Here is a 21,484-nt window from a genome sequence, read left to right on the forward strand (position 1 = left end):
GAATTTTAATACAATTATTCTGGATGGCCATTTTCATGATAATAATGATCATATAAGTTAGGTGTCAGGCACATCATCAGTGCATCAATTTACTGCTGTGAGCTAAAATGGAGAAGTTTTTCCCATCTGTAGTTGAATAAGTTTTTTTTTTTTTTTTTAGGAGCATTAGCAACTAAGGCCATATTGCTCCGGGAATATGCAGTGGTGATTCCCTGACCTTTCCGCATCCTCCGTATTTGGTGGCGACGGGCTCGAACCCTGTTCTAATTAAGAAGTGTGTGCTATGCACTGCTGCTCCTTCCCACCTGGCTACGGAGGCGTCCGTAGTTGAATACAGTTTCAGAATAATTCACAGTAACAATAAACTTCATATTTGCCTATTTAATCGCATTTAAAAAAGCAACTCAACTAATCTATTTGTAACAGTGAATATTTTGACAACCATATGTATTCTTGCCTTGAATTTTGTAATCCTGTAATTTCTTATGTTTGATTTCACAATTGCTTAATTTTTAGATTGCCCATCATGTCCAAAAAAGTTAAAAGGAACTTGAATGAAGAAAACAGAACATTTAAAGGAGATTGGCAGATGCAGTATTTTCTTATTTCTGTGAAATACAAAATGGTTTGTTTGATATGTAATACAGCACTAACAACATTAAAAAAATACAGTGCAAATCAACATTATCTATCTCACCAAAGGACCATAAATATGTAATAGAAGGAGAAGCTCGTAAATCTGCACATCAAAAAATGAAGAAAGAAAAACAGTGCAAGGAAAAGGCTTTTGGTGCTTTTATTAAGCAAGGAACTTCTGCAACTGATGTTACATACAAAATAGCGCATGTACTTGGAAAAAAAGGCAAACCATTTAGTGACATCGAAATGATAAAAGAATGTATTGTTGAAGCAGTAGGGTGTTTAGATCCAGAAAAAGTTGACAAATACATACAATTACCTCTCTCAAGAAAAACTATAACTAATAGACAACATGAATTAGCTCAGAATGTAGGAGAACAACTTCAGGTAATATATAATAATTCACTCTAAAGACGTATATTTTTCAATAGCGTTAGATGAAATGACTGATAGAAATGACTGTGCTCAAATATTATATTTTATTCGTGCTATAACTGAAGATTTTCATTGTTACGAGTAACTACTGGTTGGGTACGCTCACTGGAAGGACTCATGGAATTGATATTTTTAACAACTTTAAAGAAATGTGTCTTGAGAGAGGACTAAACCTTGGTAACCTGGTAAGTGTATGCACTGACAGTGCATCTTCTATGAGAGGAAAGCGAGAAGAATTTGTTTCATTGTTTTAAATATGTATGTTTTACTGAAATTTATTTGCCTTTTCTATAGTTATATGTAATAAAATTTAACACTGATAATTAAGTATGTTTTACTTCGCAGTAGTGGTTCGAAGGATCAGTGCGGCCTTTCCACTATTTCCGAAAATGAATATGGCCCTTTATTCATAAAAGGTTGCCCACCCCTGGTATAGTGCATAGGTAAATCTGGCCAACCAGACTAGCCAGGTGGGTAAAGTGCCTGCCTGGCAACCCAAAGGTTGCGTGTTCGAATCCCACCTCGGGCTTGGATCACAGTAAAATGCAAAAACCTTGGGAGATGCATTATGGCCACGGAAGCTGAAGCGTCATCAACTAAAAAAAAAAAAAGTAAAATTTGAATGGCCGAGGAATGTAAATTAGTGAGAAAACAAGCACTTAACAGGTATGTGTATGTAAATAAACATTAATAAGACAGTATGTGAGATACATACCAAGGACTTGGTATGAGAGGCTGATGGTGTAATAGGGACAACATTTCAGGCATTCACCGAAGAAGTGATATAGGAAGCACCATGAAATGTCTCAGTATAATTGGTATAGACTTCAAAAATTAAAGACACGTTACACCCTATGCAGTTTGAAGTGCTTATTTCCTCACTAATTTTCATTTTAAGATATACTCTAATAATTTTTATTCTGTGGAGATTTTACTAAAATAAGCATGTTTACAATCTATAGCAAATCCCTTTTTTGCTCAGAGCTCTCTCCCCTCACACAAATGGGTAGTGTCTAGAGGTGCAATATTGCACCTCTCGTTCTTTAAAATTTGTGTCCGAATACATCCCAGAATAACTGCTTGGAGTGTGGTATGCACAGTGGCATTTTTATTTTTTTTTGGCCAATACAGGACCTTTATTGCAAAAAAAAAAACAAAAAAAAAACAAACAAGAAATTTCTGAAAAAGTAATTTTTTTTAAAGTCCACATTAAAAATTAAACTGTGCTGAAAAAATACATATACATTTTATATTAAATTACAGCCATGATTGGTTATCAATACAGAATGCTTTCAAAAATCTTATTAGGATTTTTCTGTCTGTGGATTTCTGTTTGGATTGTCAGTTAGACATAAACTGATTACAACTGATAATTCAATGTATGTATGTATATATGTGAGGTAGAATTAATAAGTCTAAAAAAGTGCGAAGACGGAAGGATAGCAAGCAGAAATTGGAGATGTTGTAGACGTGGGAAAGAAAGAAAGAAAGAAAGAATGTGAATAACCTATATGATATAGTGATTTAAGCAAAATTATAGGCTGAATTGAAAAGCCAATCAGAGAGAAGTGAACAGCAAAAAATGATTAAACTGATAAAAGGAGTAATAGCCAGCATCAGATAGGGGTGGTAAATTTTGGTTATAAGTCCAAGAAAGGGGTAGAGAAATTATAAAATTAAAATCTTATGTTAGCTAAAAGTAATATTGATACATAATCAGGTATTTCATCAGGAATACATGATCAGGTGTAGTCCTCTGATGAAATACTTGACACATGATGAGGTGCAGTACCCTGATGTATCAACATTTAATTTTAGCTAACATCAGATTTCAATTTTGCTTAATTCATTATATTATATAGGATATTCACATTCCTTCTCTCTTTCCATGCCTACAACATCTCCAATTTCTGCTATCCTTCTCTTATTAGTTTTGGCATTTTGTGTAATTTACACATCCAGCTTTGGACTTTTGTATCCTTTGCTGCTGCTTGGTGCACTCAGGTGCAAATACATACAATCTTTATGATTATTTTTATCTCTCTCTGTTACCACTTCGCTTTTCAACACATTATTTTACTTACTTCATATATATATAACAATACATTGAAAGCATGAAGGCGAAAGCTGTTACTATTGAATTTACGGTACACATGGGAAGTTAAAAAGAGATGAAGTAATACAACTATAAAGAACAAGAAGAAAAGAATAAGAAATGAGGTAAAATAATATAAAATAAAATAACACATTGCTGTATAGCTCAGAATTTCAGTGTCTTTGTCAGAGGTCATCCACCGAAATTATGAGAAAGAGGGCAATATGTAGGCCTTTGTTTCCAACATTGTCTGTATGCTCGTTATCTCTATCTCATTTATCTTCCTGCTTTCCTTTTTCCTTACATCTTATTTCTTGTGAGACTTTAGTTTTAAGAACTCAACATCGAAATGATACCTCCTTCCTTTACCCAATCTATTCTTCCCCTTAAAGTTTTAGCCACTATTCACTGCTACTTTGTAAGCTATGATAACTATCCTGGGAAATGTATGTGTCATGTATTTAACTGCGTTTATCATCACACACATCATATCAATTCTATTTATACTTATGAATCCAACTAGTATTATACATACACTTCCCCCCATCTTCTACTGCCGTTTTCTAACACTAGGAACTGCTAGAGCACCATATATAAATATACACATCAAGGATGCCATCTTAACCATTTGCAGCTTAACAATGTAACAGTAAGTTCCCTACTTGTTCATTCCTAACCTTACCCCATTTTTTTCAGTTCCTTTCTTGCCTCTGCAAGGTCATCCATGATTTATATGCTCTATATATATACAGGCATACCTCGGTTAACGTTACCTCTGATAACGAAGCTTCGATATAACGAAGTCGGCAATTTCAAGCCCCATTTAACATAAAAAAAAATATATTCCAGTTTAATCACCTGAAATCTAAACAAACTGAAGAAATTACGGAAACCTTTGGGGCTTCTCGTGGTTGGTTCGAGAAATTTAAAAAACGGGTCAGGATTCATAGTGTAAAATTAACAGGAGAAGCTGCAAATAAGTTTCCAGAAAAACTAAAGGAAATAATTGAACGTGAAAATTTTCCAAATTTGGTGTTCAATGTTGACGAAAGCGGTTTATTCTGAAAACGGCTACCAACAAAAAGCTTCATTTCTATTGAAGAAAAATCAGCTGCTGGGTTCAAAGCAGCCAAAGACCATTTAACGTTACTCTTTGGATCAAATGCCTCTGGCGATTATAAATTAAAATTGTTATTAGTTTACCATTCAGAAAATCCGAGGGCGTTAAAAGGTAACATAAAAATGAATTTACCTGTAATATGGAAAGCAAATAGAAAAGCGTGGGTTACCAAGGAGTTATTTACTGATTGGTTTGTTAACCACTTTTGTCCTGAAGTAAAACGGTATTGTCAAAAAAACAACTTTGAAGAAAAAGCTCTTTTGTTGTTAGACAATGCTCCGGGACATCCTACTAATCTTAACACGTTGGACACATGCATTCCTGTCAAAGTTGTGTTTCTTCCAGCAAACACAACTTCCCTGATTCAACCATTGGATCAGGGAGTAATAGCATCATTTAAAGCTTATTATCTGCGTCGAACATTAAGCAGTTTAACTGAACTAGAGGATAAAGAGGAAATGACAGTTAAAACTTTTTGGAAAAATTACACCATTAAAAACGCAATTGAAAACATTGATAGTTCTTGAAAAGAAGTCACTAAGAAATGCTTAAATGGAGTTTGGCGCAAAATATGGCCAGAAGTTGTACTAGAAGAAGAAAATAACATCCAAGAAATTAGAAATGAAGTTATCCAGATGGCTCAATGAATAGGTTTCGAAAATGTCGATGAAGAGGATGTTAGAAATTTATTGAATGCAGAAGATGATGGTTTTTCAGTGGAAGATTTAGAAAACCTTGTTAGCAATGAAGACGAAGTTAAAGAAGTTCCAGCCGAAAAAGTGTTAAAAAAAACCAAAGATTTAAAAAGGTGCTTAAATGACATTGAAAACGTTTTAAATTTTTTTAGTGAAAATGATCCTGATTTAGGAAGACGTATTATTGTTAAGCGATCAGTGAAATGCAATAACTCCGTATAGGCAATTGTTAAATGAAAGAGAAAAAGAGCATAAACAATCAACTTTAGACTCGTATTTTAAAATGTGATTTCACTTTGTATGTAAGTTGACTGTTTATTTAATAAAACTTTTCTTTGTCCGAAAAAAAAAGCTTTTCATTTTCTTTACGTAGGAACGTATCCCTATTCTGCCATAGTATTTTTACCTCTGAAAACGAAGTTTCGCTTAACGAAGTAATTTCGTGGAACGCATCCTATTCGTTATTCGAGGTATGCCTGTAATTATTGGCATACCTTTTTCAGACACATTTTTGCCGCTAAATTCAAAATCATTTCACAGCACATATTCATGAGCATACATGTCCAAAACAGAGGTCTACATATTGCCCTCTTTCTCATAATTTTGGTGGATATCCTTTGATAAAGACAGTGAAATTGTGACTAATACGGCATCTTATCATGTTATGTGTTATCTTATTTTATTATATTTTATATTATTTCACCTCATTTCTTCTTCTCTTCTCCTTGTTCTTTATAGTTGTGTTAACTCATCTCTTTTTAACTTACCATGTGTACAGTAAATTCAATAGGAACAGCATCCCCCTTCACACTTTCAATTTATCACTATTTATACATTATATTCATAGGGTTCATTTGTCTAAGTAGTGTCCCTGGTCCATTCTTTACTTATTTTACACACACACACACACACACACACACACACACACACACACACACACACACACACACACACACACACACACACACACACACACACACTAGTATGTAAGATAACAATTTAAGATGAAGCGTTTGAACAGTTTAGAGTGCAATATTGTACAATAAAAGCTATACCACACTGTATAGCTCTAAGGCCAAATTAACATCCATACAGAGATATCCTTTAAGATGACAGCTCTTCACGACTTTGCTGTTTTGTAACTGGAATTCATTTGGGTTCATCTTCATTTTCCTCCTCCTTCTTTGCAAAATTATCAGTAACAGACTGGACAATTTCTTCATCTGTTAAAGCTGTAGTAACTTGTAGATCACTATCTAAGTGCACCCAATCATTAAACTTCTGTTCACCCATGTCTTCAAGCTTTTCAACATGATCAGTAACTTCACTTAGTTGACCATCATGAATAATTAATCCACATTTTTTGAAACAGTTGCTAATGCAGGTTTCGGAAACTTCATTCCAGACACTCGTTGTCATATGAAGTGCATCTAAAACGTTATCTGCTTTGCAATATCGGATGATATTCCCAAACCTTCATCTGTACACTGGATCAGGGCTGTCCAAACCACGGTCTGCAGAACAATTTTGTGTGGGCCTCCTGTGGGTTAGGCCTTTTGATTTTCACGTGTGAAAAAAAAAAAAAAAATAAATAAAACTCTCATCGCAAAACACTACTTGAGAGTGCAAACCTAGCCTCTATGCGCAACTTCAAGTGCATTTCTCTGCATCTACGCTAGATGTCTCTTTTCAACACACATTCTGCAGGGCAGGTCACCCGTCCGTTTACCAAGGTTGTGTCACCAGAGCTCACCAAATTAATAGATACACATTGCAATTGATTTCGGTGCTATCTTCAATAAATTTCACTTCTACTTAATAAATTACTACTTATCATAGAACAACCATGTCTTAGAAGAAATGAAAAGCAAGTGTATCAAAGCCAATGGGAATCAGACTATTTGATTACAAACAACAACAATAAAATTCGATGTCTTGTTTGCACGCAAGTTTTGTCAGTTATTTGGGGTTTTTTTTTTAGGAGCATTAGTGTTTTTTTTTTTTTTTTTTTTTTAAACAAACAACTTGTTTGTTTGTTTGTTATTTGGTTTTTAGGAGCATTAGCAACTAAGGCCATATTGCCCCGGGATATGCGGTGGTCATTCCCTGACCTTTCTGCATCCTCCGTATTTGGTGGTGACGGGCTCGAATCCCGGTCTGATCAAGAAGCGTGTGCTATGCACTGCTGCTCCTTCCCACCTGGCTACAGAGGCACCAGGAGCATTAGCAACTAAGGCCATATTGCCCCAGGATATGTGGTGGTCATTCCCTGACCTTTCCGCATCCTCCGTATTTGGTGGTGACGGGCTCGAATCCCGGTCTAATCAAGAAGCGTGTGCTACGCACTGCTGCTCCTTCCCACCTGGCTACGGAGGCGCTGTTTTGTCAGTGCCTAAAGAGTATAAAGTGAAACGGCACTACATTACATAGTAAAAGATTTGAGATGAATATTGGGGAATCAAGAAGAACCATTACTGCGAAATAAAAGACGAAATTGATGCATCAAACAAGTTTTTTTACTAAACTTAGCACTGCACAAAATTCTAGCCTTGCTGCTTCGTACAAAGTGGCATTGGAGTTAGCGAAAGCAAAAAAAAGCCTTTTCTTTTAATGATGGTGTGATTGTGAAGAAATGTGCAACTGAAATGGCAAAACAATATAATGAGCCAAAATTAGCCGAGAAGTTCGAAACAGTGGCATTATCTCACCAGACCATTACAATATGGATCAATACGTTTCAAAAAAGCTGTGTGATTCAATGGCAAAATGTGGGCACTTTTCATTTTTGTCTGAACTATTCAGGAGGACTTTACTATTAATGAAGAACTGGTCAGTCTTATATTTTTGCATGGGACTACTAAAGGTATTGATGTTTTCTAAGCAGTTCAAAACTCTGTTATAAACCATGGAAGATTTGATAAATGTTCCTATATTGTCATTGATGGGACCAAAGCTATGACAGGGACTGGAATCAGGTTTTGTGGACTATTGAAACAAAATAATATTAACTGCCCTATCATTCATTGCATTATTCATCAAGAATCAATCTGTGGAAAATGTATACGTCAAGTCAATGCCATGAAAGTAGCTGTAAAAGTAACCAGTATTATACGCGGTTATATATCTCTGACCCATCGTAAGTTTTGCAATTTGCCCCTCCATTCTGATATTCGCTGGTCAAGTGCAGGAAAATGTCTGGAGTGCTTTTTTTCCATTCGGAAAGAAATACCCATATTTCTTAAAAATGAAATGAAGTCTGACACAACAGAATTTGAAAATCAAATCAAGAGCCCCCATTTTTACCTGATCTTGCATTTTTAAAAGATATGAACAACAATTCGAATGAGTTAAACTTAAAGCTGCAGGGCAAACAACAGAATATTGCCAACTTATATGGCCATTTGAATGGTTTTAAATGTAAATTGAAGCTTTTGAAATCAACACTGGCCAATAATATTTTTAACTTTTTTTCCTAATTGCAAAAAACAATTTGAAGAAATGAAAAATTTTGAGAGAACGTAAATTTCAGCTCATATAAAGTGCATTGAAACAACCAGGGAGGACTTTGAGAATCGATTATTTGGTGATATTAAGGAAATTGAAGATCTGACCTCCAAGTGGAATTGTGTGATTTGCAATCCGATCCTTTTTATACTGGCAGAATCGAAAAAGGAGAAGATTTTTTAAAATTTTTACCAAGAGAGCGCTATCCAAAATTGAGGGACTTTGGACTCAAGATGTGCTCAATGCTCGGGAGCATATATCTTTGCGAAAGCACTTTTTCAATGATGAAATTCATAAAATCCAAATTCAGATGTTCATTGACTGATAAATCACTTTCACATTTACTGCAATTGGCAACTACAAGCATCAATATTGGTATAGCTATGTTAGTAAATGAAAATGAACAACCACAGAGCTCTCATTAAAATGAAACTACTGGATGATTCTTCACCTCATATCCAATCTATAAAAGGTCTTAGAGGTTTTTATTATTCCCTTTTCAGCTCATATTCAGCCCACATTACTGATTCAACCAAGAGGTTGAATCAGTAATGTGGTATTTGAAGGTGGAAAACTAATTCAATGTTTTTGTTTTTCTTATCTAATTTCAAATCCCATTTACAAAGATAATCTTTAAATAAAGAAGCTGTTTGTTTGTTTGTTATTTGGTTTTTAGGAGCATTAGCAACTAAGGCCATATTGCTCCGGGATATGCGGTGGTCATTTCCTGACCTTTCCGCATCCTCCGTATTTGGTGGTGACGGGCTCAAACCCCGGTCTAATCAAGAAGCGTGTGCTATGCACTGCTGCTCCTTCCCACCTGGCTAAAGAAGCTGTCATCCAAGCATTGGTATTATTGGCATATTCAACAGGCAGCTGTTTTACTCCTTTAAAACATCTAGGCTATTTACTCTTGCCTATAACTAACGGCTTCATCTTGATTGTTCCCATCATGTTGCATGTTAAAAGAACTATAATCCTGTCCTTGATCTTCTTTCCTGCAGACACAAAGAAATTTTTAAAAATCACACAGTGGTCTGGGGTAGTCCTGTAGTATAATATAAGTGCATAACACAGTTTGCCAAGAGGTTTTCAACCAGGTGTTAGCTGCAGAACCTCCGGAATCCTGTTTTTCTCCATGAAGTTTTTTGTAAACGATATCAGGCCTCTCCTTCCATCTTAACAACCATTCATCCGTTGCCTTAAACTCTTCACGTAGTTTTTCAGCAAAATCATTAGCTTTTTGTAGAAGAATTGTACAATTGATTGGTGCATTAAATGAGTTGGACTGTTTTTGTACCAAATGAGCAGAGATTCATCTACTGTTTGGCATTTCCCTTTACGCTTCCTTTTTCTAGTTTCACTAATCACATTAGTGTGACAGATTTCAACAATTCTGATAAAGATGACTGAGACATATTGCCTAAGTTTAATTTATTGTACGTTTCTATAATTCGTAACTTATCTTTTACACTCAAATTCACTCTCTTTCTGTTCACTGACATTTTTTTGCATAGTAAAATTTAAAACAGTAAAAAAAGATAAGTGTCAATCAATAATAAAGCACATGACACATGGAAGTGAGACGAAGTTTAGATATAGAAATTAAGAGAAGTTTCAGTGAAGGGGAAAAACACATTTCACCATAATAATGTAAAAACACAGAATTCCAGCTATCTGTATTATTATTATTAGCATATAATGCAAGGATGCCTGAGGCTTATACTGCACCAGCCGAAAAAAAAAAAAATTTCTGAATTACTGAGAGAGAGAGAGAGAGAGAGAGAGAGAGAGAGAGAGAGAGAGAGAGAGAGAGAGAGAGAGAGAGAGAGAGAGAGAGAGAGAGAACAAGGGTCAGAAGTAGAAGTGAATCGCCAAGAAAGAGAAGAATGATGACATCCAGCTCAGGACGCTGGGTGTGTCAAGCCCATATTCACCAGGTGTGTGTCCCTCGGGTAATTATGTTGATGCATGAATTGCATCAACAGAAAAGCCCAATAAACCTGAAACTGCAAATTGTTTTTATTGTTTTATGGTTGTGACCACTATAAATGTGCTTCAGAAAAATATCACGTTGACATTCAAAATGTGATTCTAATAAACAATGAAAGTGTAGTACATTTTATTGATTTGAATTGGTTCTTCGAAATTTGATTCTATTAAGTGTCTATTAATAAGTAAATAGGAAATGAAGAGAAGATTCTGAAATTTTATTTATGCTTTTTTTATATGATTGAAGATTTCGGTCATTTGACCATAATACCGTAACATAAAACTCCACAGAATTCCAGTTATCGGTATTATCACAAATGCAATAAGATCAAGTTTACCACCTGTTTATAATAGATTGCACTAACAGAAAAGCCCAATAAACTGGAAGTACAGATTGTTTTTATTGTTTTATGGTAGTGACCTCCAGAAATCTGTTTTATAAAAATATCACAAAGGCATCCAAAACTGATTCTTATAATGGAACATATGATAAAGGTTAAAGTGTAGTGCAATTTACTTTATAAAAACGACCTTTTAGAGAGATAAATAGCTTAGTTATATAGCGAAAATTTACACATTTCCGAGGTCTTGGAACAAATTACCAAACCAAAAAAACAATGTTTTATCGGGTTCACATTACAATATTTTCATGATATAACTGGAAATGGTAATCATCAGGCCGGGAGACCCATCTCCAATCATCCAAGGTCCACTGCCGATGTTCTTTCGCCCAGTTGAGGTGTAGAGTCCTGTGTCGTGGTATTAGAAATGGGGCTCTGGTGAGTCAGCAGCTCCCATAACCTATTGCAGCTAAAGGTCGCTTGATAGGCTTGGATATGTTTCTGGCACCTCCCTTGAAGTTGGCAATGTCTCCATTCATTTCAACACGATGCAAAATACATTTCCACAATTTTTTTAAGTTTGCACCAGCCGGCAAAAATTTACATAAAGTCGATTTCCGTAAGTCGAGTATTACCTAAGCCGGGGAGTGCCTGTGTGTGTGTGTGTGTGTGTGTGTGTGTGTGTGTGTGTGTGTGTGTGTGTGTGTGTGTGTGTGTGTGTGTGTGTTTGGAGGTTTATTCACATGTTTTGAAAAACTCAGAATAATTGCCAGCCAGTGTAGAGCACCATTCCCTCCACCCGTGATTAGATTAACACCATTCACAATGTAAGGGGCCTCAAAGAATTCCTAAAGTCTTTGACAGAATTCAAAGATACAAACAAGTGGCAAAACTACAGTACTGTTATGGAGGATGAGGCAACTGTTGATGCTTGCAAGGAAGTATCAACTTGCTCGCTCACTCTCTGAAATTTTTTTTTTTTTTTTTTTGGTAGTTGTTGGCGCATCGGCTTCTGTGGCCATAATGCACCTCCCAAGGTTTTTGTAGTACTTTTATCCAAGCCCGAGGCGGGATTCGAACCCGCGACCTTTTGGTTGCCAGGCAGGCACTTTACCCACCCAGCTAGTCCCGGTCGGCACCTCACTTTCTGAGCCTTGTAAACCAAGTACTTTAATGCTTTTGCTTATTTTAATGTATGATGAAAGGACAGAATTCATGGAATACCTGGTTCCAAGGCAATGGAATGCAGTTATCCATCTAACTAGTGGATGAACCATCTGCTTGGCAGGTATATAGCTATACTGCATTCCTGTAGATGGTAATTCGATGTCATTATGGGTAAACGTCGTGAGTTAGTGAACTTTGAAAGAGGGATGATGGCGGGTGCCGGATGCATGGGTCACTCTATCGCAGAGGTGATACAGAAATTGCACTATCCCTGTTCGACAGCATCAAGAGTGCATCAGGAATAAGCCATTTCCAGAATAACATCTCAACGTGGACAGCGCTGTGGGTGAGAAAAGGTGGTGGATAATGTGGCCGTCTGTCTCGCATTGTTTCAGCCAAAAGGAGAGGAGACAGTGGCACAGATCATAGCTGACTTCAAGGAAGGTGACAGAAACACATCCAAGACTATCAAGCGACCATTAGCCACAATAGGTTATAGGAGCTGCCGACCCACCAGAGTCCCACTGCTAACACTAAACACAGGACTCTACGCCTCGACTGGGTGAAAGAACATTGGCACTGGACCTTGGATGATTGGAGATGGGTCTCCTGGCCTGATGATTCCGGTTTCCAGTTATTTCGAGCAAACTGGAGGGTGCGTAACTGGCACATGCACCTAGACACATCTCTGAATGGTCCACATTACATATCCATCCCCGTAGAGCAATGGACTCTTCCAGCAGGACAATGTGCCACCTGACAGAGCCGTGGTAACAAAAACACTGTTGAAAGAGCATTCTGCAAATTTTAACACCATGGAATGGCCTCCTGGTTCACTGGACATGAGTCCTGTGGAGTATCTATAGGATGCTATGGAAAGGTCCATTCAAGCTTTGGATCCTCCACCCAGGAATGCGACGCAATTATAGACAGCAGTACAGCAAGAATGGCTGGAAATACCCGTGGAATGCTTTCGTGAACTAGTGGACTCAATGTCTCGTCATTTGACTGCTCTTATCTGGGCAAAAGGTGGGCCTACCTAGAAGTCATGGGATAACTACCTAGGTAGTTATCCCATGACTTCTGTCCACTCAGTGTATACAAATAGCTATAAATTCAATCTGAAAACAATGAATATCAATGTTTTATCATGCAGTATTTTACAGTTCTCTGAAAATTATATCCTGTATAAATTTTACTGTAGATTTCTTGAAGTACACAATTTTTTGCAAAAACAATGAAAAATAATAAAATACTTACCTTCATCTACAAGGTGTTGGTCCCAATCATAAAATATTGATGACTGCTGGTTGGCTAAGCGGTACCGCTCGCCCCATCGAAACAAATCTCGAAGTGTAATGTAACCCTGTTTTCCTGCAAATATGCCACTTTCTCGACGTTGAATCTGAAATAGATATATAACTTGTTTAAACAAATATTTTCTGAAAGAAAAATTTTAATCGTATTGTATGAAAAATTAGTAAATCAATATTTCTTTAGCATCTCTGTGTTACTTATACAGCATGTAAAAAGGTTTGTTTACAAAGTACTCAAATTATGCACAAGGATGATACAATGGAGCACTCTGAAAAACAAACCATATCACCATTACATAACATTTTTATACATCTCATTCCTACCTCCATGCAGTAAGCTATTTACTCACTTACTGTAATCTGTTACTGTCAGTTGACAAGATGAATTTACACATCTTGTCATATTTCAAAATGTTAAGAGTGCATACATAATTCAGGCAAGTATGTGTGCATGTCAAACTTGCAAGTAAAGCACCTGGTCTTAAAACAGTAGACAGGGACTCTGAAATGGGCTTTACACAGGCGGCATCATCATCATTTCAATGGGGGTGGGAAGTTAATCTGTTCAAAATGATCCATGATACGGGCAGCCCTCAATTAAAAAAAAATAATGAAGTAGTGAACTTTGATATAAAACAATGGGATTATGCCATTCCAACTCAACAAAAAATTTGAACCCAAGAGATGTTTCCACAAAGTTTGTGCCTCAAATGTTAATAGAGAAATAACACAAACATAATAAGCAAGTCATTTCTGAAATATTGACCTTGAGGTTGTCACAGACATTCTCTCAGATATGCCAGACAAGCTGTACTTGCTACCTGGGGTCTAAAACGCTGATGGAACTGATATTCGGGTGAATTCAAGTCAAGTGGATCTAATTTCGGTGAAGTCCAGACGGTCTGTGGCATCCAAATCCTCTGCTTGCACCTTGGCGATGGTGGAACTGTTAGTAATCCTGGGTAAAACCTCCATGCATGAGCACACCATGGGGAACCACCCAGTTGTGAGCCAACGTAAGCAGGGGTCGAGTGGAGGCACCCACACCACATGGAGCAGTGCAGCACCTCTGTGTTGCCAGGCAATACTAGGAGTAGATGACTCTCATCAATCGGTGCAATACCACCACTTTGCTTATTGGAGGCTTGAAGTAGTAGAACCCATGTCTAGTCTCCAGAGCTAAGTTCCAATCAACCCATCCCCATCTCTTCCAACATGCAGTATGACTGATGACTTTTGAGGTTATGATGAACACCATGGCAAGATCCAATCTTCCTTACATTTCGAGAGTACAAGTCTAAAACAGTGTTCACAGGCCAGTCGCTAGTTAGTACACCGGACCGAACCTATTGGTAACTCTTTAAGAGGCTTCCAGATCAGCTAGTGTATAATCTCTGCCTCTACTCAGCCAGACAGTGACTGGAGGGAGTCCGAGTAGTGTGTATGCGGGGAGCATTGTCGAGACCTCGTTATGTCAAGGATCTGGGTATATTCTAACCATGTGTACACCATATCCAAAAATTTCATTACTTCATACAGCATCTCCCACCCACTTTTTCTTATTATTGAATACACCATGAATTGTCAAACTAATAGAGCAAGCTTATCTGCGAAAAGATCTAAACCTCCCAAGCACTTCCTAATTCATTTCACAAATATACGTGGTCTCAATTCTAATCTCAACGATGTCCATTTCCACTTGCAGTCTGCCAAATCCCATGTACTTTTTCTGACAGAATCTCAGTTATCGGTTGATTCAACTACTGCTCATCTCAGATGCCCAAATTATTTGCTGTATGATTCCTTTCGCCTCAAAGGTGGTACTTGTGCATACGTCCATTCCGATATTCCGTCAGAGACTTGGTAATTTGGAATCTTCTCTTTTCTATCTTCTCTGGCTTAAAATCTTTCTACCCCATTGCATCAAATTCATCTGTTGTCTCTACCGTTCTCCCAACTCCACTAATCACTTGCAGCTCTTCGACTTTCTCTTTTTGCAACTTGACTTTCTCCAGTCCAACTTTCCTAACAGTGAGGTAATTTTCCTTGGTGATTTTAATGTTCACAACTCCAGCTGGTTGAGATGCTGAGGCTTATGCAATTACTAATGACCTTGCAGAGATTGTTCATTTACATACAAGAATACCGAACAACTCTAACCATACACCCAAAACGCTTGATCTTTTCCTCACAAAACAACCTTTCCAAGTACACGGTCGAAGTGAGTGGTCCTTTAGGAACCTCAAATCACAACTTATTGATTGTCTCTTCTCCAATGGAGCCTTTATCTCATGGCTATTCCCAACCTCCTGTTGTTTGGCATTACAAGAATGCAAAATGGGATGACCTGCGAAATTTCTTTTCTTCTTTTCCTTGGTCGGACTACTGTTTCATAACTTCTGATGTCAACGTTTGCTCAGATCATGTCAGTGAAATTATTCTTGTAGGAATGGAATCCTTTATTCCACACTCCACTTTAAAATCTCGTCCTTTATCTAATCCTTGTTTTCCAATAAATGTGTTAAGGCTGTTCAAGAGAAGAACGATGCATATCGTAATTGGTTTGTTTCCAATTCTTCATTTCATTTTCTGCCTACAACAAAGCTCGCAACAATTGTAAAGCAGTCACTAATCGGTCCAAACTAGATTTTGAACAGGGTAAGAGTAGAAAACTTGCTTCTTGCCCTAATGGTAGCGGAGCATTCTGGTCTCTTGCCAAAGCTAGTGGCCACTTCTGCCCATCTCTGCTCCCAACGGTCAAAACCAGATGAGGTCTGTTGTCAGGTCAGCCAAGGATACAGCTGACCAGCTAGAATCCCATTTTTCTTCCATCTCTTGTATTAATGATCTTGGTAAAACACCTCCTACCATTCCCAACATGCTCCATTTTATGCCTCCTGTGGTCTTCCGTCAAAAGGATGTAAGAATGATTTTTACAAATCTTGATGCTAAGAAAGCTCCAGGTCCTGATGGTATTAGCATTAGCATTAGCATTAGTAGAGGCATATGATGCAAGAAAGCAAGCTTATTTAGCATCAGCCAAAAAAAAAAAAAAAAAACCCCTCTCCCATTTCACCCCTCCGTTCGTTCGAAATACCTGTCCAGTTGAGCTTTAAATTTGTTTAGGCTATCAACTTCAACAACAAGTGATGGAAGTCGGTTCCACCAACCAACCACCCGCTGGCCAAAGGCAAATTTCCGCACATCTATCCGACATCCGTCCTTCCTCAATTTGAATTTATGCCCTCTGAGGTGATTATTCTGAGAAAGATGAAGAATCCCATTGGCATTGAGCATGCTCAAACCATTCAAAGCCTTATACACCTCTATCAGATCACCTCGCCGGTGCCTAGTCTCCAGACTCTGTAATTTGCAAAACTTAAGCCTTTCTTCGTAAGAGCAACCCTTTGTTCCATTTACTAATCTTGTTGCCCTTCTCTGTACCCGTTCCAGCAGCTCTACATCCTTCTTGAAATGAGGCCTCCAGACCTGTATACAGTACTCAAGATGTGGCCTAACCATTGCCTTATACAAGGGAATAATCACCTCCTTATCCCTGCTAGAAAAATTCCTGTATATCATTGACAAGACACCATGAGCTACTCTTGCAGCTCGTCTGCACTGCTCAGAGCAACTTCATATCTGCCTGCACAATTACCCCACAGGTCCTTTTCATTCTCCACCACTGTCAGTGTAGTACCGCAGAGTTGATACATTGCTCTGGGGTTACTGTTACCCATATGTAGTACTTTACATTTGTCAATGTTAAACTTCATTTGCCACCTCTCAGCCCATCTGTTCAACCTTTCCAGATCCTGTTGCAGCAGCATAGCGTCAGTAGTGTCCTTAACGACCCTGCCAACCTTTGTATCATCTGCAAACTTAGACATTAAACTTGATATCCCATCATCAATATCATTCATAAACACCGAAAACAACAATGGACCCAACACTGAACCTTGAGGAACTCCACTAATAACATTAGTCCACGTTGAGCAGTATCCATTGATTACCACTCTCTGTCTTCTGCCACTCAACCATCCCCTTATCCATAGCAGCAATTTGCCTCCAATGCCCCACTGCTCCAATTTGTGCAGCAGTCTTCCATGTGCAACAGTATCAAAAGCCTTTCTAAGATCCAAATATATAATATCAAAGTTATTCCCTGCATCCAGTTCTTTTGTGACTACATCATAGTATCCAATCAAATTGGTCAGGCAAGACCTGCCCTTAACAAAACCATGCTGCGTCTGAGCTATAACTGAATTCTTGTCTAGATGATCCTGCAGTGCTTCTTTAACCAGTGCCTCCATTAATTTACCTGGAACAGAAGTTAAACTAACAGGTCTATAATTACTTGTGAAAGCCTTTGATCCTCCTTTGTGAATTGGGGTTACATTTGCACATCTCCAGTCTATGGGTACCTCCCCTGAGTCCAAAGAAGCTCTCATAATTATGGCTAGGGGTTTGCATACTTCCTTTGCTGCCTCCTTTAATATAACTGGATAGATCCCATCCACCCCAGGTGCCTTTTTTATGTTTATCCTCAACAATCTGTCCTCCACTTTCCTCTCGGTTATTACAAAATCATCCAGCTCACTGCCAATGTTTACTTTACCTACATCATTCTCCTTCCTGAATAACTCCTCATGCGTGAATGTAGATGCAAAATACTCGTTTAGATTGTTAGCCACCTGAGCAGGATCCTCAACTGTTGAACCATCAATATCCAGTGGATCAATCTGATTCATCCCTTTCCTTCTCGAGTTCAAGTATGTAAAGAACTCCTTTCTGTTTTTCTTTGCATCCTTTGCCAAGGATTTTTCGTAGTCTGCCTTTGCCTGCCTAATCTCCTTTGTGACTTGGTTACAGACCAACTTATATCTATCATAGGCTTCCATGTCACCCATTAATTTGTATGTATCCCATGCATTTTTCTTCTCTGCCACATGTCTCATTAGTCCATCTGACAACCATTTAGGCCTAAACCTTGAACAATATTTCTTAGTTGGTATGTAAAGCCTGGTAGCCACCAAGATTAGTTCCTTGAATGCTTCCCATTTTGAGTTTGCTGTTGGTAACATCATCAGTTGGTCCCACCGTATAGAATTTAAATACTGTCTCAGACCATCATAGTCGCCTTTACGAAAACAAAAACCCTTCCCTTTACCTCTGATGGTAGTTACCTCCTTGAGTAAATCCCACTTCAACACACTGTGATCACTGCCACCTAGTGGTTCATTTATCTGCAGGTTCTTAATGCATGAAGAATCACTACTGATAATCAGATCAAGAGTATTGCTCCCTCTTGTTGCCTCACGAACATGCTGATGTAGAAAACAATCATCCAATAAATCCACAAAAGCCTTGCTAGTGTGCGAGTGACCAACCCACAAATTCCAGTCAATATCTGGGAAATTAAAATCCCCCATTATAAGACTCTCTGATTTACTGGCCCACTCTATTTCCCTGTACAATATATTATTATACTCATCAGAGTCATTAGGCCTATAGCACACTCCTACTCTCAATTTTGATTTCCCTATGCTTATGTCACACCAAACTGACTCGACACTGCCCTGTCCATCGATGTCAACTGGCTTCACTTCCTTTGACTTTATGTGTTTCTTAATTAATAGCATAACCCCTCCTCCCCTCCTGTCCTGTCTATCCTTTCTATATACATTGTATTCCCCAAATTCCAGTTCCGCATTACTTATATCTGTGTGACACCACGTCTCTGATATCCCAACAATATCTGCCTTTGATGTTTTGAGCAATACCTCAAATTCATCAAATTTATTTACCAAACTCCTAGCATTGGTGTACACGCAGGTATACATGCACCTGTTTCTATTCTTAGCTACCCTAACACAACCCATGTGTTTACTTGTAACGCAATGACTACCAGCAGTCTCTGAAATATCCTGCATCTTGTTTTTCAGACTTCTGCTCATTTGAATAGAAGCAGTGCAAGAATCACTTCCACCTCTGCCAGTGGCTACTGTTAATCTATTAGTCCTTGTATCCCCCCCCAACTAGCAGTTTTCCGACCCACCTAACACTGCCTCGACAGCATCAGCAAAAATTCTTGCACCCTTTCTATTTAAGTGTATCCCATCCCTGTAGAAGCAATCTCTCCTGTTAACAAGTACAGTCCAGGCTGAAAAAAATTCTACCCCTTGAGCCTTGCACAATCCCTCCAGGGGCGAATTGATCGACAAGGCTCTCATCATATACTCCCTCCTATCGTGTCTGGGCAGAATTGCAGACACTTTCAAGTTCAACCCTAATTCACGGCTTTTTTTCAACAGTGACCTGTACTTGCTAAGTAATTCCGCCGGTCTCCTACTCTTAATATCATTAGTGCCAACGTGTACAACTATATCACCTTTTGTGCCCTTAAAAGATGATATCCGCTCTACAACGTCATCAACCTTTGCCCCTGGCAGACATACCCTGGTCCTATTCCACCTATCCTTTTTACAAAGCATGTTCCCCGTTTCCCTGACAATAGAGTCACCAACAACTACTAGTTCCTGTGGGACCAGCGCATTCTGCCTAGGGGGCTGCCCCTGTGTTGCCTGATGACCAAGTGCAAGCTCTGGCGTTGATGTGGGCAGCTGAGAGCTTGATGGGCCCCTCAATTTATTTCCTTCGAGGGCATCCACCCTGTCCTTCAAGGTCTCATAAAGGCCCATAACAACGCTGAGTTGTCGCCTGATTTCCTTGCACTCCTTACATCGTGCACACACAAAGACATCCCCCTTGGCAGTATCATGTCCCGTACCCCACTGCTCCGCAAACATCAAGCAAACAGTGCATTTTAATAGACTGTGATTCAGAGGGCAACTGCCCCCCTCAGTTCTCCTCTGAACCACAGCACTCCCATTAGCTTGAGCCTTTTGCTTTGCTGCTCTGGTCAGAGTCATGATTCCAATTTAATTCAATAAAATTTAAAACAAAAATTAAATCCTTAAGTTATATCCCAAAACAGTTATGTTATATATATATATATATATATATATATATATTTTTTTTTGCCGACCGGGCTAGCCGAGTGGGTAAAGTACCTGCCCGGCAACCCAAAGGTCACGGGTTCGATTCCCGCCTCGGGCTTGGATCACTGTACTGCAAAAAAACCTTTGGAGGTGCAATATGGCCACAGAAGCCGATGCGCCAACAACTACCAAATCAAAAAAAAAAAAAAAAAAAAAAAAAAATATATATATATATATATATATATTTTTTTTTTTTTTTTTTTTTTTTTCAGTATCTAGTGTTCCCTTTATACAACTTCCGTATCACGTGTACCACTATAGTTATGTATTAATTATTTGTTACGATTAAGTCGTTATATATATTTATAGAGTTAAAAATACAATTTAATTGACAATAAAGTTTATCAAGATAAACTTCTCCACTTGTTCTCAAAACCTGTGCTCCTGAACTTACTGCTGTTCTTTGCCATCTTTTTTCAGTTTCTTATTCTAAAGGTGTTTTTCCTTCTGCTTGGAAATTGGCGCATATCCAGCCAGTTACTAAAAAGGGTGACAAGCCCCTCCTGTCAAATTATCGTCCCATGTGAATTCCCTCAGTGTCAATCCACTGTTGATATTCTGGCTTTTTTATGTTACCCATTTATGGACAAATTCGATGGAAAAGTTCAGTGAAACAAGCAATTGCTCTTGACACCTCAAAGGCTTTCGATTGTGTTTTGCATAAAGGTCTTCTAAACAAGCTTCCATCTTATGGTTTGCCAATTGGTTATCCAGTTTTCTCTCTGGTCGCTCACCGAGGTTGATGGTAGATGATCTTTGTCTTCTAACTTCTCCACTAATGCTGGTGTCCCCCAAGGTTCACCTCTTTCCTCACTCTTTTCCTCTTGTATATTAATGACCTTCTTCCACTGACTGGAAATCCTATTCATAGTTTTGCCGATGATAGCACACTGCATTCCACTTTCCATTTTGAGAAACTTTGTTCTGCTCAATCAGCTTCAACTTCTCAAATATCTGCTACCAATTCCTTAAATGCTGATCTCCAGATAATTCTCCAGTGGGGCAAAGACAACTTTCTTGCACCTAACTTTTAAGGAATTAAAATGCGGATCCATCAAGCACTCAGTTGCCCAACTCAACACCAGAGCTCACACTTGTGCATCAGGCACCACAGTGACA

General features: G+C 38.2%; 1 protein-coding gene across 1 annotated transcript in view; it reads right to left on the reverse strand.

Moving 5' to 3' along the window:
• Nucleotides 1-21,484, reverse strand: part of LOC150081532 (midasin) — a 1,449,634-nt gene that overhangs the window by 1,055,068 nt on the left and 373,082 nt on the right. Inside the window, exon 27 of the mRNA XM_090380238.1 lies at nucleotides 13,249-13,393. Within this exon, the coding sequence (XP_090236364.1) occupies nucleotides 13,249-13,393 (145 nt within the window). The remainder of the gene's footprint in view (nucleotides 1-13,248; nucleotides 13,394-21,484) is intronic.

The sequence above is a fragment of the Mastigoproctus giganteus genome, chromosome 8, assembly GCF_048544385.1.
Source record: "Mastigoproctus giganteus isolate SK-2022 chromosome 8, ASM4854438v1, whole genome shotgun sequence".
NCBI classification, from domain to species: Eukaryota; Metazoa; Arthropoda; class Arachnida; order Uropygi; family Thelyphonidae; genus Mastigoproctus; species Mastigoproctus giganteus.